Below are 21030 nucleotides of genomic sequence, written 5' to 3' on the forward strand. Positions count from 1 at the left end.
CTATTACTTTAAACCAGATATTTTAGCATTCAAGACTCTCTTCAAAATGTTGCTTTGTCATCACAATAGTTGACTTTACAATAACGACTGCCTCATTTTGTTCAGCAAATCTGAGAATGTGACACCACAGTGATCTTACAGATTCAATGAGTGGGCTCATGTAACTGAGAATGTCTCTGCCTTGGAGATTCACAAAGCTCAACTTGAGCAAGGCCAGAGCCGACGTGAGCCTCAATTCCAGGACATTTTCTTGGGTACACCATTCATAAAAGTTCCCTCCTGTCCTACGAGAGGAATCAATGCGAATTAACTGGATTAAAAACGCAGATAATCTAACTCAGATATTAAAAACTGATATCCAGCTGTCCTCCTCCGCTCGGATAACACATGTCTGCCCAATCAAATTAAATGAAACTCTGCATCTTCCTTCATATTGGATTATGACAGTGGTCTGTTTCAGTCCATCGCCCACTATAAATACACACACACATGCACACACATAACACATGTAACTATTCTAGTTGTGTTTATTCTGTTCTTTATGTGTGATTTTTGGTTTCCAGAAACATATCCAAGTTACATTCCAAAGTGTGTGCGCTTAAGTTTGAGAATCCAGCAAAACAAGAGAAAAAGAGAAGCAAAAACCCCTTTAACATCATGTTTTGTGGACGAACTCCCCGAGGTGCTGTACAACCACATTTGATGACTCTAATAGACTATTAATGGTCTGGAATAAAATGACAACATGGTGGTTGTAGTCGTTTTGTTTTTCCTCCCCTCTTCTCCTCTTCCTTTGATCTTTACTGTTTTCCTAATAGTGGGAGAGAGTCGACTCAATTCTGCCGGAGTCCTGGGGGTTCGCTTTCTGGGACCTGGGATACTCAGCAACAAACACAAAAACTAAAAGAAAAGCTAACATATGTAAAAACTCTTTTGCAACTTAATATCTTTAATTAAGGCATATTTTACCATTTATAACACAAAGCTTCCAATCTAGTCCACTCACTGAATACTGACTATATGCAAATACTGGCTGTCATATGTTAATGAGCTCATAATGGTCGCTTCATAATCACGACCATTTCTAAATGACCATTTTTGCAATTTATTTTCCATTGATCAATAATCAAACTCATATCAAAACTCATCAAATTCTCATCAAAGTCATCTGTTTTTGTTTTTTTGAACTCTTTTGAAGTTGTAGTTGTTGTTGTTGCGTGCTCAAACAGACCCAAAGTTTAAAAGAACACCTAAATTTTGTGTAATGCAGTAGAACATCATTTTAAATTAGTAGTTTCCAATGAACAAATATGATTCCACTTGCATTTTTAGTCATGTTTATATTTCCCCAAAACATTCATAATTTAGTTTTTCATGATGGTTCCCATCTGTCCCATCCTTATTATGTAAATGGTAAATGATCGATGGAAACTAAACTGCCCAAATTGTTATGACAATCATGATCTTAAACATTTGGCAACAGTCATTTACATATGATAACATATTCCGAATAAAGGTGGCATAAATTATGTAAATTACTTAAGTGGAATTTATATGAATTCCAAGGAAGTAAACTGAGCCAACACAGTTTTGTTAATCATATTCTGTGGAAATACTTAGATAAAAAAAAATATCACTCAAAAAAAATCTTAATTTATTCAAAGTCATGTTTTATGAAAAACAGATTTTATGCTTAAATTTAGAAGAAGAAGAAATCTGGCAATGGGGTATTTTTTTTTAAGTTTAATTTCAACTGTTTATTTTTTATTTTTTACTGGCAGACTTTTGTTGTTTTTGTTTGTTTTAAGTTTTGCTTCTCAAATAAATGCATCTTGATTTAAGAATGTTTAGGTATTTGTCCTGAAAAACAACTCAAAATTTTATGGAAAACAGCAGCTTGAACATGCTTCAAATGATCTCTTTTTGTGTTCTACAGAAGAAAGGGAAGCTCTGAAAATCATGAGTGGCGGACGTTGATGACAGAATTTGTTTTCGGTTTAACTATTCCTTTCATTGCAAATTTAACTGGAGATAAACCAATGAGAAAATGAACTTTAGCGGGACACCAGATGCTTGTGTTGTGGGAAAATCCGAGGCCTCCAGGGGAACTTTGGGAAGTTACAGCATGCCATCACATCGGCCAAAATGAGAACAAATAAAGCAACAAGAAACAGAATAAGACTGTGTGTGTATGTTTGTGAGTGAGAGTGATCCATCAGCGGATGCATCATTACGCACTAAATTCACCAACAGCTCCAGAAGGGTGTGAAAGCGAATGAGCCAGACAGACAGAGAGAGACAGAAATCCCCAGTTTAGTTTCATGGATGATCCGTGACATTAGTATGTGTCTCGGATATCTCTGGAAGTTCCCATATGATTACCACACACAGATGTATGATTGCATGACTCTTCTCCAGTTTCATATTCAAAAATCCACCATATCACTGCATGAATCAAAGGATTAAATTCAATAGGTGCATGTTTGATTTCAACGCACACATCGCTGAAATGCAAAAGTGCACAAGCGTTCACCCCTGATTTTGTGCTGTTATTGCACATAACACATCATCATGAGAATCAGTGTAAAAAGACTGACAGGAAGTGGACATACAGGCAGACGCTAATGCATTTATAATGAGGGGTTATTCTGGTGCCACGGCCGCAGAAGGAATGACAGAATCGGAAAAAGAGAAACGGAGCATTGAATGTAAAGCTAAAGACAGAGCAAATGTTTCTCAGAACGCACAAATAAAGATTTGTATTGCTATTCTAAAGTGTGAGCTTCATGTGCTATGCAGATGTAGTCATTCTTTGTAAAAACAATCTGTGTAAAATGACTTGTATCTAGATCTTATAAAATATATATATATATATATATCATAGAAATGAATTGGTCAAAAGTTAAAGGAACCCTGAACTATGCTTGTACACAGAGTCTTACAGTACTTGATGAATGCTATCACTGGACTTCATTGGTTTGTCTTACAAACTCTTCTTTTATCTAGAGCTGTAAAATAACAATGAGCAGAAAATCCCTCCTCCTTTTGGCCATAGACACCATCATTCAGACCACAGATAAGGTGAAGAGGGTTCTGCTGATAACAGACGGTCCTCAGCAGGCCAGAGCACGCTTACAACACAGAGACTGGTTAATAGAAGGGCTGTAATTTGGGACAAAGCTTGTGTGTATAAAATCAGAAATGGTCCAGAAAAATTAAAATACTTTTATTTAGAAATGTAGGGAAAAAAAGACCACACTGCAGTATTTATTTATTTATTTATTTGATGGAGTGTGACATATTTTTTAATGAAAATCAAACATTTCATATATAATGTATTTTTATTGCAAAAGTGCAAAAGTCTTAGGCCACTAGTATTTTCACCAACAAAAAATGGATTTAAGTCAGTTATTTGATCTTTGATGATCCTTGTGCAAACAAAAATCTCACTGGATTATTACATTTAATGGCAAAGAATAATGTTTGGAAACGTAAACTGATATTTATTACTGACACACTACAGCAAAACAAAGAAATAACTGACTTAAAGCCATTTTTTGTTGGTGAAATAGAGGCCTAAGACTTTTACACAGTACTGTTTAATAATTAATAATAATTATTATTATTACTATTATCACAAGTTATAGTGACATAACCATAAAATATTATAAATTATCATTTCTAATAATAAGTACTACTACTATTACTAATTGTTATAATAAATAACATATAAATAACATTATTATATTATAATAATACAATCATTAGTTATAAACAATAATTGCTACTACTACTACTAACAATAAAAATGAGTAATAATCATATATTAATATATTTATAATAATGAATAGTAGAAGTAATAAGCATTGTGTGATATACAAAATTATTAATAATATTGATAAAAACTATTGTTAGAAAATAACACTAATAACGTAAATTACGAATAACACTATTACTAATAATAATTGTTTTAATATTACAACAACAACTACTACTACTACTATTGTTATTAATAACAATAGTAATCGGTGTGTGATACAGAACTTACCTTTTTGTTTATTTTAATAAAAGTATTAATAAAATAAAAATTAAAAACCTCACGACAGTAGCGTTTACAAAAATTGTGCTTGTCATGAATATAATGGCACAATGCAAAAATATTTATATGCGTCGTAAGACTCAACAATGATCTGCAACAGGGTAAAGTAATCTAAGCACACATTTGTGTGTGTGTGTGTGTGTGTTTGTGGGTGGGTGTGTGTGTGTGTGTGTGGTAAGGCCAATCCACTCATGTGGTCTGGCATCTGTTTGAGTGGAAACAAGTCAGTTTGAACCTCATAGCTGTGGAATCGTCTAGAAGGATCTCAGACATCGTTCACAGGAGCTTTTGGGACACATATTTAGTTTTCTGGCCAATTACAGACCCAAAACTACCAACAGCATCAGGCCCAGAGTCACATCCAATCAGGAAAGAGTTAAATTCACCCTAGACAGGAACGCTGGTCAAAGAATGGACACGCATACACTCAACACAAGAGGGGTCAAGAGGTGAGAGAAAGCGTGTCAGATCTCATAGACTGAACAAACAGCGCTGCAGATAATCCGACAAAAGAGGAAAGACTGAAAGAGAGAAAATACAGGAATGTTATTGTGGCTCAGACTAGCTGGCAGCCAGCGTTTATTCCTATGGACTGATTCCTGAGAGCAGGCGCTCAGTCTCCAGCCGTAACAGATGTCTGAGACAGCATGGTCAAACATTTACACTGCCTGTCAAAGCCGTGACTGACCGCAGACTGTCCAGTCGCTGATCTGCTGGGGTTTGAGATACTGCAGACCGTGAATCAATGAGACCCTTCTGTAAACCATGAAGCGCGGCTCCGCCCACAATCTGTGATGTCATACATGGTCATTTTTATAGATAGATTTGAATATATCACTGCTGGAGAAGGACCAATTTTTGGTCAATTTAGTCCTATTTTCAATACTTTTCTACTCTTCCCAACAACATTTTTTCTGTCTTTCTATATTTTTTGCTTAAAAAGTGTAAATCTGGAGAGCTACAGAAAGTTTGCACTGAAAAAGTATATTTTCAGCTAATCAGTAAACACTTGACCATGATGTAAATGTGCTCCATCTAAAAAAAAAAATTAGGGATTGTTAACAATTTTCCTACAATATTTATTGTTTGCAATCAAAAGTGCATATTGAAATGAAATGCATATTGAAAATAATAATTATAATAATAATTACATCTACTTAAGAAGCAAAACTGCTTAAAATATTAAGACTTGTCCATAAAATATATCTTTAATATAAGTATACTTTGTCTTTTTGCGCTGCTAGATTCTTCTATTTTTATTTATTTATTTATTGTCAGTGCAGTTAAGACAAAATAGTCATATATTCTAGATGCAGTCTATAAAATAAAACTGATAAGAAGTCTTAATATCTTACACAGTGCTACTTCTCCAGAAATGTATCTTGTTTTATGTAATTTTATATATTTTAGCTGGAGAAAAAGACAATAATAGACATTATGTATAAGATTTTTTTAGGTGCAAGGTTTAGGGATTCTGTATCTGTCTGTCTGCGTAAAAACAGTATGTTTGTTGTTTATATATACGGTGTAAAAACATCTTTAGCAAAGATATATGAGATATGAGGGTCTGGAGTCTTAAAGGCTCACTGAAGCTTTGGCTGAAAAGGAACTTCAACTGAGTGCTGTGTGCTCTTTCCCTCCCTCTTTTTGTCTCCTCACTTCCACAGGTGTTATTTTTTGACTTCGGCACTGGTTTGCTCATAAAAATGATTTATGAAGATGAGCTTTTAATTCAGATGAAAAAAGGGAGTTTGCATTATTCCAGAGAGACCCACTTACTGGCACCATGTGCTGGGTTATGGGTAGTGAGGGCCCATCTGGTTTAGTGGGATTTGAGACTTTTAAAGGGGACATATTCCTCACTTTTGTAGCATTTTATGGTTTCAATCCCACTCATAACATTAGTTGAGGTTTCTTGCTCCAAAAAAATAAATAAATAAATTGTTTATTATGATGCTTCCCAGGCAAAAACTGATTAGACCAGACTGGTTTGTTGTCTCCTCTGTGGTCTTCTGCTGGCGTTTAAACGGTCAGCCAGGTGAGTTTCAGTCACAAAGGTTGTTTTTAGCCCCTCCCCTCGAACGTAGATGAGCCAATGGCAGTTGAGTATCATTTACACTTTTCCTCTGCTCAAGCAGAACGTTAATGTCATCTTGCGTTTCAGCAAGCTAAAACTAGCTAACGTAAAAGTTAGTGAGTATATGCTATTACAAACCTAAATAGCGAGCTGTTAGCACATCATGTACATATTAGGGCAAAAACACATAAACGAAGGTCAATATTTCACTGTCCCTTCATATTAAAGTGGTTAAATGTAAATTAATTTAATCATACCCTGTGATACATGAACCGTGTCGATCTGGGATGTTGTTATCTGTGATCATGACGAACGTAACATGAGGCTTCTCCTTCTTGAATTGTGATCTATAAACCCTTGCCTATTTAGGTTCAACTTGAATGGTGGTCTTTCTGTGTCCAAAATGTATCAAAAAGATAAAATGACAAGGTTTTCACACGAACAGCTATCACTGTAAGACAGTTAGCAACACCGTTTGTTTGACTGAGTTCACAACAGTGAATAAGGGAGGCGGGGCTTACCGATAGGTCAATTATTTCCATCAGATTTAGAACTAACAGGTTATTTATATTCAAATAGTCATGGTACACAGAAAATACAGGGTTCCCATGTCATCAGTTCTAAAACTCATTTATCATATAATGACATCAGGAAGATATTATGGGATGGAAATGTGTGTGTGTGTGTGTGTGTTATCAGATGCCTTACTAACACACACTTTTTAGCCAGCACTGGCGGGCCGGTTGGTTGGTCTCCCTCACCCAAAAACCCTGGAAATTGGAATAACTTGTAGCTCTTAAATCCATCCCTCCCTCTTCCCTGCTCTCTGGTTCCTGATGACAGGCCTCTCTGGCTGTGCTCTCCAGCACTTATTCTGAGGAAATGTAAAATGGAAAGTTTTACTGTGGCATTATGGGAGTGTTTTAGCTTTTAAAGTGTCTTCACTTCTGACTGTAACCAGTGAGCAGGGCAGGGTTAGGGCTAGCTGTGTTTTGTCTATATAATACAGTTACATAACGTCTCTCACAGTTATGGGGGGATTTTAAGAGGGGGACACAGCCAAACTCCAGGGAGGAGCCATTCAATTCTCATCTGGTTTTGGCTGGAGTCACAGGGCTGTTAGAAGGCCCTTTGAAGGCCCTTTCTGAGATGATGAGAAAGAGATGAGGGCAGGTGGGCTGGCTCCAGGGGTGCATGGGAGCCAGGAGGGTCTGGGGACTTTTATGGGAATAATCTGCTTTAGATGTTTCTCTGCGCTGCCATGGAGAGACAAACTCCACTGAGAACAACCACAGAGATAGCTTACAGCATAAGACACTGGCCATTCATGAGACTATTGTGAGAACTGAAGATGTAAGAAAATCCAACAAGACAGAATTAGATGAGAGAAGAGATTAAATGAGGCAAAAGGAATCAAAAGGAAAGGAGGAAATGTGGGATAAAGAGGGAGGGGAGAGGAGAGGAGAAGATGAGACAAGGCAGACTGGGAGAAAATAAAATGTGAGAAGAGAAGTAGTCAAATAGTGTTGAAAGAGATGAGTTTTCAGTTGTTGCCTGAAAATTGCCAGGGATTCAGCATTCTACATAGGGGTGGGATTATCATTTCACCAGCCAGGAACAGTGAATGATAATGTTCTGGAAAGTGATTTCGAGCCAATCTGTGATGGTACCACAAGGCGTCACTCACTCATAGATCTCAGACTTCTGGAGGGGATGTAGATTCGTAATAGTGAGTGGAAGTAGGTGGGTGCTGAGTCTGTGGTTGTTCTATATGCAAGCATTAAAGTCTTGAACCTGTTGCAAGAGATCTGTGCAGCTACCGTTGGATCATCTGACTGAAATGAGAGATAGAGCTGTGATGTAGTGTGTATGGAGAAGAGAAGGGGTCCAAGAACTGATCCCTGAGGAATGCCAATGATCAGTTGATGTGCTTTGGATACCTCCCCACCAAAGGCCACCCTAAAAGACCATCCAGTGAGATAGGATTCCAAACAGCTAAGTGGAATTCCTGTGATCCCCAGTGATGAATGGGCAGACAGGAGGATCTGGTGACTGACAGTGTCAAACGCAGCATATAGATCCAGCAGAATAAGAAATGTTGATTTGGAATCAGATTTTGCAATCTGCAAGGTTTCCGTAACTGACAGTAGCACAGTCTCAGTTGAATGGCCATTCCTGAAACCTGACTGGTTAACATCCAGTTTGTTGTTCTGTGAAAGAAACAATGATACCTGGTTGGAAACTACTCATTTGAGGGTTTTTGCTATGAATGGAAAGAGAGAGATAGGCATTAGAACAGGGCTGGAAATGAACTTTTCAGATAGGTGACTCTACAGAAACAGAACTAGGCATCCCTGGTGTAGACCATGGCCCCTTTAAAAAGTCTCAAATTCCACTGAACTGTACTGAGAGGAGAGAGTCTTGCTGTGAAGACATTAAACACATGTAGAGTAATTAGAGGTTTGCTGGAGGTCTCGGGGAGACAGGCGACCGGGTCTGAGTTATGAGCAGCAGAGTTTGTAATGACACGTCTGAGGACGCACCCCTCATTTTCATCAATCTAATCACAGAGAAGAACATGTGTGTGTGTGAGTGTGTGCTGGGCGGGCAGATCTAACAGCACGGTAAGCCGGAGGAATGTCTTTGATGTCATGGATAGAGTGTGCAGGGCAAAGTCATAACAGCCATTTTTTCAGAGGAAAAATTACACAGGGGCTCCTTCGACATCAAACCCTGAACAACAGCATGAAGTCAGTCCAAGCGGCAGCTTTCTATGGTAACGCAAGCCTGGAGAGCTCAACCGCCAGGAGATGAGCTGTCATCATCACAAAAACACACACTGAAACAACACAAAGGGAGAAGAGAGAGCGACAAAAATACCTGACAGCAATGAAAGGCATTCCAGAGCCCGGAGTGTCACTCCTAATCCTCAGACATTTCATACTTGCGTGTTAGGCTGGAGCGTGATCTCAACAATACACAGAAATCCAGAGGAATGATTGCAACACTCATGGACACATTACCTGACATAAAAAAACTTACAAAGTTGATTTTCTATTGTCATACTTAGTGTAAATTATTCAAATAAACCTTTAAGTATTAATTTTAGCATGTACTCTTCAATAAAAACACTCAAAGCTGTGTAACTGTAGGGCAACATGCTACAAATGCTAAAAACGCTTTAGGAACTACTTATCCATACATAAAGATGTTAAAGATCACAAAAAAAAACTTAGCATCTGCCAAACTGTATAATGATATTGCTAAAAGACTTTCAGGACATTCAAAAACTACAACAATATGCTAACAATGACTACAACACTCTAGGAAACACTTAACAATATAGCTACATGCTAAAAAATACTTAAATCACCACAACAAACTGCGTAACTGTACAGCTCATTAAAAACCACAACATCATGCTAACAACAACTAAAATAATGTAGAAAACACAGCCATATGGCAACATGCTAAGAACAACAAGAAAACCTCACTGGATAACCGTAAAGTGGCTTGTTTACAAAAACTGGGAAAAAAACTAACATAACTGTACAGTACCTGCACATCCCAGGAACCATTTAAACATATAAAAGATGCTAACAATAACTCAGAACAGCTTATTATCTCTATAACTGTAATGTGACAAAGATGCTAAAGATAGCTCAGAACAGCTTATTAACTATATAATTGTAATGTGACATACTAACAAACACATTTAACAAACAACCGAGCAACCACAGGAACATGCTAGCGCCTACCTGAAATGTTCCTAATTTCAGTCTTTTCCCTTACTAAAAGCTATCAAATGGCTTCATATGACTTGGAATATAATGGACAAGTTATATGAACTGTTTCACAGTGCTTTTGTAAATTTTGGAGCCTGACAGCCCTGGTCAACACTTTGTCTGCAGTGAAAAAGAACACCCGGAGCATCCTTTAAAACACCTTTAAAACAAGGAAAAAAGTCATACGGGTTTGGAATGCCATGAGGGTGATGATGACAGAACTTTCATTTTTTGGTGAATTGTCCCTTTAAGACATTTTAACACCAGCAGTGCATGTGTGTGTGTGTTTGTGTGTGTGTGTGTGTGTGTGTGTGTGTGTGTGTGAGAGAGAGAGAGAAGAGAAATGCAAGGGTTACACGGGCACCTGGGTGACCTCCATTGCATTAAGAAACACACCCTTACAACAACAAACAGGTGTTGAGTTTCTGCCCCACAATGTCAGATCGCACAGGAAGAGGCTGTACGTCTAGGTTCAATGTAAGTCAGAGCATTCATGCACAGGGGGGAGGATTCAGTGTTTATTACTTATGGAGGTGTGCAATTATAAAGACTATGGGATTAGGATTGAGATCTGCCTGTCTACAGGTGTGTGTGTGTGTGTGTGTGTGTGCGCGCACAAGTTTGTGTGCTGTATTAAAACAGATCATGAGTGAGGGTGACCTGATTATTTATGTGATAAACATACACATACAAAAACAAACTCTGGTTGAGAGCTGCTGTCATGGGATTTCATGCTCAATTTTCTTATGGAAACATGTAAAAGATTTGTCAATCTTTTCTTAAACACTACAGGACCCTCCATTTGGGCTCTATTTAATCTCATTGCTTTCGAGATATCGAAAGTTTCAAGAGATTTCAGATCAGTATAAATAAAGAGATCTAAACTGTGACTGCCCTATGGGAATACACATCTACTTTACACAGACAAACAAACATCAACTCCAAACAAATCATGGACTACCCTGAGAGGTCATGACCTTTTCCAAAGTCTCGTCTCGTCTTTCAATAGCTTTCACTCCCTTTCACACTCCACCACAACTTTCTCATACATTCACAAAACTATAGTTATGCAGACAGTTACAATTACTTACATCTTAACCACAAACTTACACTTAAAAAAAAACTTTGAAAAGGAAAATATATTAAAAAGAAAATTTCTTTACTTTTCACTATATATAATAAAACAAGTGTTTAAATTCGTACCTCTGATATGCCAAACAAAAAATTATATATTGCTGTTTATTATTGTGTATTTTAATATTTGTATGTATAAAACAAAAGAAATTTAACATTATTTGATTTATTTGACTGTATTTTATTTATTTTATTATCTATTTCTTTATTTAGCATTAAACACTATGAATCTACTTGACAACACTGATCATTTCAAACAATGTTTCTTCTGAAAACACAATTGTTTCAAATAGTTTTAAATATCTGAAAAATTGCCTAAAAATTACCCAGCCCTACTAAAGTATTTCTAAACATTTCTAAAGTATAAACATTCCTAAGTATTTACCTAAGTAAGTTACAACACACACACATACAAACACAAACTTTGTTCAAGCTTGAAAGACTCTCAAAGTGTAAACACTCCCAAATCCTCCCTTTAACCTTTGACCCCTTCCTCTTTCCCCATCATACCACTCATCACTCTCGGTTTGGAAATGGACTCAGCCTCCCTGAGGTGTAAAAAGTGTTTTCCTGTAAGTCAGCTGGATTTAAACTGCTTGATATGACTGAGCAACCCACTGAAACCACATCAAACAGACAGACACTTCCCTTAAAACACCAAAACCATCCTACCGGAGACCGCCGTTGAATTTGGGTTCACCAGTAGTGTGTGTGTGTGAGCGAGAGACAAAGCCAATAACCGCCAGCCTATGATTCATTTCTTACCAAAGTGCAACCAGGATTCATTTCACCACTTAATTTCAGTGCAATTAAAACAACTAAAGAAAAAAAAAACAGATGTACTAATCCTTTTCAAACACATTCCCACCTGAAGCAGACATAAAGTGTCTTTTTGACACCTGCTTTTAGCTAAAAATTGGAGGTGTCTCCTGTGGCCCCAGGGCCATGAACTCAGCATTATGGCCTCAAACCTGACCTGAGATGTGCATGGAGAAACTAGCAGAGGTGCATCAAGCCTGTCTGCAGACACGTACTCAAGAAATGAGACGGGTCTTTGATTTCCAGCTATAATTAACAACCATATTTTATCTCCTCACAGTCATCTAGACCTGCATGAGGCTTTTAACAGAAAGATAAAGAGACACTGAGAGAATGTGCATTAGAGTTTAGAGTTGATATTTGGTAAGAGGCTTGATACCAATACACCGTCTGGATAGAGTCAAATCCTAGCTGCTAGAACTGTTTAGTAGAGCTTTATTTTAGAAGAAGGGAATGGTGCATCGCAAGGACATTGCCAAAGAGACACTCTCTCATGTGACCAAACCAAAGGCATTTGCTGCATTTACCAAATGAAAACTTCAGCTGTGCCTTTGGAAATCCAATTCACTGACCTGACTCGTTTACATTACATAAAAAGGGATCTCAAGCATTCCTATCTATCAAACGCACAGTCAGATCTTGACAACCTCAAAAGAAACAACCTTGAGACCATTCGAGAATATTAATGCACATTACTTATGCCAATAAATAAGACCTGTGACCAAACCAAACCAGATCTGACCAGTACAGATAAATTGTAAATTTCCAAATTCAGCCCAAACCTGACAACCTTTCGATTTCCTTTCTGAGAAAGTACATTTAAACACTCTGATTCACTACAATCTGACTCAAAGATCAACAAATGTGCATAAGCAAATGTACAAAAAAGAGTTACATTAAGCTTTAGAGTTCAATTCACAAGAACTGTCTGAAACTGAAAAAAAAAAATACTTTTAGAGAACATAATTCATCAAAAAGATGAGATGGATGGATGGATGGATGGATGGATGGATGGATGGATGAATGGATGGATGGATGGATGGATGGATGGATGGATGGATAGATAGATAGATAGATAGATAGATAGATAGATAGATAGATAGATAGATAGATAGATAGATAGATAGATAGATAGATAGATAGATAGATGAAAAGTGTTGACAGAACATTCTTCAGAAATTCACAGTTGTGTACCACAGAGCAAAGAAAGTCATACAGGTTTAGAAGTAAATATTGACCATTTGAAGCTCCTTTGTACATTTTATGAGGATTAAAGTGTGTAGAAGAAGTGATGCAGAAGAAATATGCTGTGGATGGAGAAGAGAAACACGCAAGCACAGCTGCAGTCTGGGTCCTCGATGAGAAGGTTAGACGAGTTTCACCTCCAGGCTGTTACTATGCAGACTCTGCGGTAGAGGGAGAGAGAGAGAGGGAGAGAGAAAGTTGCCTGCAGCCCGCTGGCCTACTCTAAATGTTGCATAACAAATGCGCTCGCTGTGTTCCTTGTTTAGCTGCTTAGCCTGGAGACGCATGACAACACAGCGAACGCTGCCTCCCGCCCTCCACCTTCTGAAAAGAGTAGAGGACCCAGAACAGCTGGATGAGACAAAGAGAAAAACAGAATGATGCAAACGGGGGAAGGGCGAGGTGTTTGTTGTCATCCTTCTCCTTCAGGTGATTCAGCCCCCGAAAAACAGTTCAACGGGTGCGTGTGAGATCGGGGAAACACGCGTAAGGAAGCACGCAAAGCATTAGTATCTGGAGTCTCCAGTCTAACCATACACAAGAGCTGCCTCACGCCGTCATATATAATTCAACAAAACTGAGGTGAAAAGCACACTGGAGCGCAGCATGGATTCGCTCGCCGTGTCTAAGATATCAATGCAAGTGTGCTGAAAGGTGACTGTGTTAGGGAATAGACTTCCAGGTTCAGTGCTTTATTTATTTTTTATGAAAACATCATTTTGACATACATTGACGACAGCAAATGATGGAGAGACGGCAAGGGAATTGGGATCGAGACACTACACAAGACAAACGAAAGGAGATGGGGATGGAAAAACTGATAAAAAATGGACAGAAGAATCGACAGAGAGATGGACAGACGAACAGATGAATATACAATATATATATATATATATATAGACAGAAGGATAGACGTGATAGATCCATCTATCTAGATATATAGATATCAGATCTATCTTAGATTTTCACCCTTGAGATAGATAGACAAATAGACAGACAGATCGATAGAGTCTAGACAGAGACTGATAGATGGATGGACCGACTGATATAAAGTGCATATAAACAGAGATTGACAAATGATAAACAAACTAGACCTGTCTATCTATTTACATCTACAGATAGACAGACAAATGGATTTACAGTACATATAGGCAGAAAGAGAGATTGACACATGATAAAAGACAGACAGACAGACAGCTCACACCCATCTCAAAAATAATCGGCTGTCTCATGTTTCAGACACACCCTGTCCATCTCGATATCAAAGCACTCCACCTGCACACTGCTCCACCCATGACATTGGGTTGACAGGATGTTGACTGTTCCTCTCAGTGTGAATCTGTCTTCAACACAAGCAGCGAAAGCAGTGAGAGCTCACCGTCCAGTAATACAGTCTCACTGACAACCCTGCAGTCTACCATCAACACACCTGCACCGCTAAAAACGATGAATGTCCACAGCGCAGTCACTTGAGCCGGAGCCAGGGTCCTCGAGGAGCAACTACAGAGACTGTGTGCAAGTGTAAGATACTCTTTTCCTAGAAAAGGCTTTCCTGAGAACTTCACACACATCGCAAGCCATTAATCTCCACTGGAAAGAAATACACAAACATGACAGGCAGGACTGGAATGTGGCTCACGGCCAAGCACGTGTGTTTCCAGACCGTAGCCAAAGACCAGACCTCTTCTCTGCACCCTTATTAGTTCTCTACTGTAGCAGCAGACATAGGATATACTGGGAAACATGGAACACCAGCATGCTTCTTACTAAATACTGTATGTGCAAACTGTATCCTATTTTTAAAGCAGAATGCAATACTGTCTTCTCACTTTCTGCCTCTCTTTATACTTCCACTCATCTCTAGCTATCATTACTCCCAGCATTTGCTCTGATCAGTGAAACGGACCAAATGTTTAAGCGTATGCATGAAAGAAAGGATGTGCTTCCTGAATTATTAATATTGACATATCTTATCAAAATAAACCCAGAAGACCAGAATCGACAGGACAAAAGTGAGGCCAAAGAGAAATCAGTCTGACCTCAATCAGGTTTGGCCCCCGTGTTCTCCTGAGACTGATTTACTTCCATTCTGTCTAAAAAAAAAAAAATAAAATATATATATATATATATATATATATATATATATATATATATATATATATATATATATATATATATATATATATATAATAAATAAATAAATAAATAAAATACTTTGCTATGGAGCCAACATTACATCAAAACCGACTACATCAACTTAATAAATGTCTCTGGTCCTATGTGCACAATTTATCAGTATGTTATTATTATTATTTTTTTAAATGCTTTTAATAAAGAAAAAAATTAAATAAAATTAAACTATTTTTTTACAGCTGATTTCACCAAGGATAAATAAATAAATAAATAAAATACATAAATAATATTTCAACCGCTAAAATATTAAATACTAAAAACATTTTTCTTTTAAAATGTAAAATGTAAAAAAAACATACTATAAACAGATTATGAAGTGATGCCCGACTCTCAGCAATGTTCTCTCTCAGTTTAGAGTTTTTGTCTCGTTACCACGGATATGCTAATCTGAAAGAGCCAAACACACTTCAGTGCCTCACAGTCATGCGTTCTTCTATTACGCTTACAAACACCCCCCTGCACACACACACACACTTCAGCATTTACAGCTGTTCGACCCACCAAAAAGTGTTTCACTTACTCTGAGGCTTTAGAGGCTAAAAAATAAACCCCACACACACACACACACACACAGACACACACACACACACAAATATAGACATTTTTGGAATAATATAATATAATATAATATAATATAATATAATATAATATAATATAATATAATATAATATAATATAATATAATATAATATAATATATATGCAAGCATATAAGTGATTATTATTTACAATTATTTAAATATTATTATTTCAAAAAAGAAATCATGCAAAATAAAATAACAATCACGCGTAATAACATGTTACATGTTTGTCAAATGTTCCCCACCTCTGAGATGACAGAGAGATATCAACAAAATAATAAAATAGCCTACTTCTCATGATTCAGTTCTCATAAATCGACCCCCATTCTTATTTCAATATTTTATTTGCATAAAAATAAGTCTCTTTAGAAAGGTTAAATGCATTGTAAATGTTGTTTCATGTTAACCACACTGATATTTTTTTAAATACTGGACCATTGTTAGCATTTAGACAATATATGAGGAAAATAGAAGGGCATGTTTATATGAGAGTGTGTTGAACAGGGATGAGGCTTAGAGAGCATGTGCAAAACACTGACCTAATTGTGTCAGCATCATGCCTGATATCACAGAGATGAACACACACACACACACAGTCACACACACACACACACATACCATGTGTAGCGGAAGCAACGTAAACAGATCCTAACGTGGTGATTCTGGATGGTACTACAGGCCCTAACAAACCCGCCCCCCATCCCACCACACACACACACACATTTGCACTAATTCAGATTCATATTAGCTGCTCTGTTGTTAAAGTGCACAAGAGACAATCACTATGAAAGGGCTGATGGAGAGTAATTACGGTGCTGGGGGATGGTGTACACAAATCTATTCAATATATCATTACCACAACAATAACACAGACTTCAAAAGTTCGTCTGATATGAGAAACCAACATCATACTCACGACACCAGCTGGTAGCTCACAAATCAGTTTTCTGAAGAAAATATGAGCAGAGCAGGCCAAAATAAAACTTGCCATAATGTGACTGCTGGGATGGATCACAGGGCGTTGCTAAAAGGTTGCTAAGGTGTTCAGAGTGATTTAGTGTTTTTAGGGCCTCCAGCTGCTTACAGGCTCAAGTTACACACTAAAGTTGAACACTTCAGATTTAAACAGAGCTCTAGCCCATATTAACAAAAATAAAAGCAATGTAAAAATCCAAATGAAGGTGCACCAAGTACATTTTTCCACATAAAAAGTTAAAAACGTAAAAATAGTCAAATAATAAATCTTCCACATAATAGCAAAATACTACCACTGCACTATTTCATTTGTTTTGTTTTGGCGGGAGTGGGGCCAAATAGTAATAAAAAATATATATAATTGAAAAAAAAATGCAATTTTTAATCATGAATCAACTATTACTAAATAAAACAAAATAAGAATACTATTGTAATATTTCACTGTAAAATAAAAACTTATTTAATAATAATAATAATAATAATAATTTTATTTTAGACTTTAAAATTACAACACTAATATTTATGTCTGTCTTGTTTATTTTTAAAATTAAACCAAACCATCCAACATTTATTCTGATGAATAAATGCAGCGAGTCCTTAAAGTTTCTCTTCAGTGCCGTGCTTCACTCTGAAACATAGCCATACGTAAATTTAACTAAATTTGAATCTGATTTGATAATCACACCAAAACCTATTGTAATTTAGTTTTCTGAATCATGATTGTGCACTTACTGAACATTATTCACTTCATTTCGTTAACCACATATTTTGCACATTTTTGATTGCAGAATTAATTGGTAATGCATGAAAAATAGGTCTGGATTTTTTTCTTCTTTATAATTGCATTGTAACTAAAACTTTGGCATGGTTCTGTGTCCTCTCCGCCCAGGTCTGCTGTAATTGCCGACAAAAATAACAGGTTACTTTCAAGACCCTCTTAAATTGAAAAAATAAAAAGTTTATGTGGTCTGGTTTGATGAATTACCATAATTATGATGTCATGTTTAAAGCAGGCCGACACAAACAAAAGATCCCAATCTGTTTGATTAATGACGAAATTCATCTGGCTGACCCACGATGACCCACAGGTACTAGCAACTAGAGCTGGATGAAGCACATTAGTGACCTTTGACCCCCAAACCACAGGTTAAACAGGAACAAGAGGCTGAAAACAGGTGCTTGTTCAGTTATTGAAGCAGATTTACACAAGCCCATGTGTTATGAATTTTGTTCAGGATCCTCTCACAGTCTCGGTTGGACCAGACTTCCTTCTTGACCCCTGAATGGGTCACACACAGAAACAAACCTTATGAGGAAAGTGTTTGAACGAGATCTCCCTGAGCAAAACAAACTCTCAGTGGCTAAAGAAAGACGTGACAGGGAAGGAAGGAAGGAGGGCTGGAAGGACAAAGGTTGGGTGTTATTCCATAAATACTGCATTCTTCCAAAATGACCCTGAAGATCTGGAGAAGAGACAGAACGTCCCGACAGCACGGTAGAGGCTTTTCTGCTATTACAAACACCCATTATTTGATCAGCTACTCGCAGTTTACATTTTCACAGGTTTATATTTATCATGAACAAACAAACGAACTAAAAATAAAAATAAATAGAATTTCGCAGCTCTTATGAAACATTGCTTTCAACCTTGTCCATACTGGTCATTGGTTTATATGAATATATGTAAAATCATACATGCAAACTCCAGGTCTTCTTAAAGAGAACATTATGGGCTTTTTCTACAATGCCAGATGTTTTGACCTCAACAACAGCAATAATGTTTTTATGTAATAAAATAATAATTTCAATAATAGTTTTTTTATGTGTTACATTTTAGATTATTCTATTCATATTTTCATTTAATATTGTTTAATATTTTATAAAATAATAATAATAATAATAATAATTATTATTATAAGTATTATTATTAGTAGTAGTAGTAGTAGTAGTGGTAGTAGTAGTAGTAGCAGTAGTATTATCATTTTATAAACATTTAAATAAAGCTGTTAAAATAACATAAATAAACACAAAAATGTAATATAAAACAATACATTAAACAAAATAAATATTTTTATTATTATATAAAATATTTTAAATAAACAAAATAATACAAAATATAAACATTACATGAAATAAGTTACAAATGATAATAACAAAATAATATTAATATATTTTATTTCATTATTTATGTCATAATTATTATTAGTGGTAGTTGTGGTATTAATAATATTTTACATATTTAACATAAATATTAATAAAATATAAAATACAATTATACAAAATATAATAAATAAATACTAATAAATATTATTGAAACACTTTCATGATTTTTTTTTTTTTATCCAAAAGGCCAGAGACTTTAAAACTCTGAAAGAAGAAGAAGAAGAAAACTTTCTCTGTCACTCTTGCAGGTCCATTTGGGCTGCATTACTCATGTGATGCAAATCAGCAGATACACAAAACAACCTAACCTTACTGAATTCATTATGCCACACAAACTGAGTACAGAATCCAACAGAAACAGACACACTGCCTGGATCTATCATGGATCACAGACATCAGGCTTGTTTCACTTTCACATGTGCATGAATGACAGAATCTGTTCTTGTGCAACACGGAAATGATGTTCTCAGTAACAACATGTTTTCCCAATGTCATCTGCTGTGAGGAGCACACACCCCTTCTGCTGCCCTTCACTACATAAACCAACTACTTTCACACAATCTCCAAAGTGACTCACAACCTTACAGTAGCTGCGTTTCTGGAACATGTTTGCTGGTTTCTGGTTTAAGATGGTGATTAGCTACAATGATGTCTAAAAACCAGCTTGATCAAGATGGTCTACCTAGAAACCAAACAACCACACGTTCCCCTTAGATTAACAAGAGGTTTTGAGAATTGGATGAATCACTTCAGATTGGGTTCAAACCCACAAGTTTCAGATCACAAGTCCAGATCTTACAACACCAGACCACCAGTCATGCGGGTTGGAGAGGAGTCAAGAGCGCGCGAGAGTAAACAAGTATTTGTTTTATTACATAACTCTTTAAGGGCTGTTAGTATGATGTATCCGAGCGGTAAAACATCTGGACTGGTGACCCAAAGACCGCAAGCGCAATCGATCACCATGACGCAGGGACTAAACCTTGAGTAAACGAACTCTTCATCACTTTTTGGATAGAAAAGACACTCCAGGAGCGGGGTAGGTACTCACGCACTGCCTCCTGTTTGGGGTCGAGCGCGCCGGTGGTCTCCTGGATCCTGCCCATCTTGTCCCGGAGCGCACAGACGCGCAGGTTCGTGGCGAGCAGCTCGTGCTCCAGCTCCTGGAAGAGCGAGCAGGCGTGCTTGGCCAGATCCGACAGCTGGCGCAGGGTCCGGGACAGAGCCACATTACTGAAGGCGCACAGGTCCTGGAACAGGAGACCCTCCTCATCCGCGTCCGCGCGTCTGCACAGCCACTGGGGCTCCACGATCCGCTTGGCAAATGGCATTTTGTCCTGTAGTGTTTCAGTATAAAATCCACCTTTGGAGGAAAACGCAAACAGGTTCCATGTAAAAAGCAAGACCCCTCCTCCTCCTCCTCCTGCGTTAGTCCAGGGTCTCTCGCGGCTCGTCCTCCATCCTCCTCCGGACACACACACACGCTGAACCGCACTGAGATCCGCCTCTGCCGCTCTGATCCCTCTTCCACTCACTCGCGTGTTTTACTGCGCTTTAAACTCCGATTGCTTTTAAGGAAAGGCGGAGCGAAAACGTGGAGCGGAGCGCGGCAACAGCTGGATCCGGAGCGACCGCTATGCGTTCATCAGACAGACAGATGTTATTCAATTAAAAAAATGAATAAAAGTGTATGCTAAATGACTTGGTAAATGTAAACTTATGGCAAATACATTAAAAGATCTTCAATTCCCTTTTCATCTCTTGCTGGATAGAGAAACTGGGCATTTTAAATAAAATATCAGTACAAATTACTTTTCTTTTTAAATTAAAATAAATAGTTTTTATGTACAGGGCAGTGTTATTTTAGTATTATTTATTTCATATTGTAGCATTTATTAATATGTTGAATTAGCTATTTTTTTTATGTTCCGTTTTAAATTTTATTCATGTGGTGCCATTTC

General features: G+C 37.2%; 1 protein-coding gene across 3 annotated transcripts in view; it reads right to left on the reverse strand.

The window, feature by feature from the left end:
• The window catches only part of nhsa (Nance-Horan syndrome a (congenital cataracts and dental anomalies)), a 93181-nt gene extending 72479 nt beyond the window's left edge, over nucleotides 1-20702 (reverse strand). For 2 of the 3 annotated variants that reach the window (XM_026199612.1, XM_026199610.1), the window contains exon 1: nucleotides 20121-20702. In XM_026199612.1, coding sequence (XP_026055397.1) covers nucleotides 20121-20400 — 280 coding nt within the window. In that variant the 5' untranslated portion in view covers nucleotides 20401-20702. The remainder of the gene's footprint in view (nucleotides 1-20120) is intronic. The other variant, XM_026199611.1, reaches the window with a different exon arrangement.
• Between the last annotated feature and the right edge of the window lie 328 nt (nucleotides 20703-21030).

This window comes from Carassius auratus, chromosome 23 (assembly GCF_003368295.1).
Source record: "Carassius auratus strain Wakin chromosome 23, ASM336829v1, whole genome shotgun sequence".
NCBI classification, from domain to species: Eukaryota; Metazoa; Chordata; class Actinopteri; order Cypriniformes; family Cyprinidae; genus Carassius; species Carassius auratus.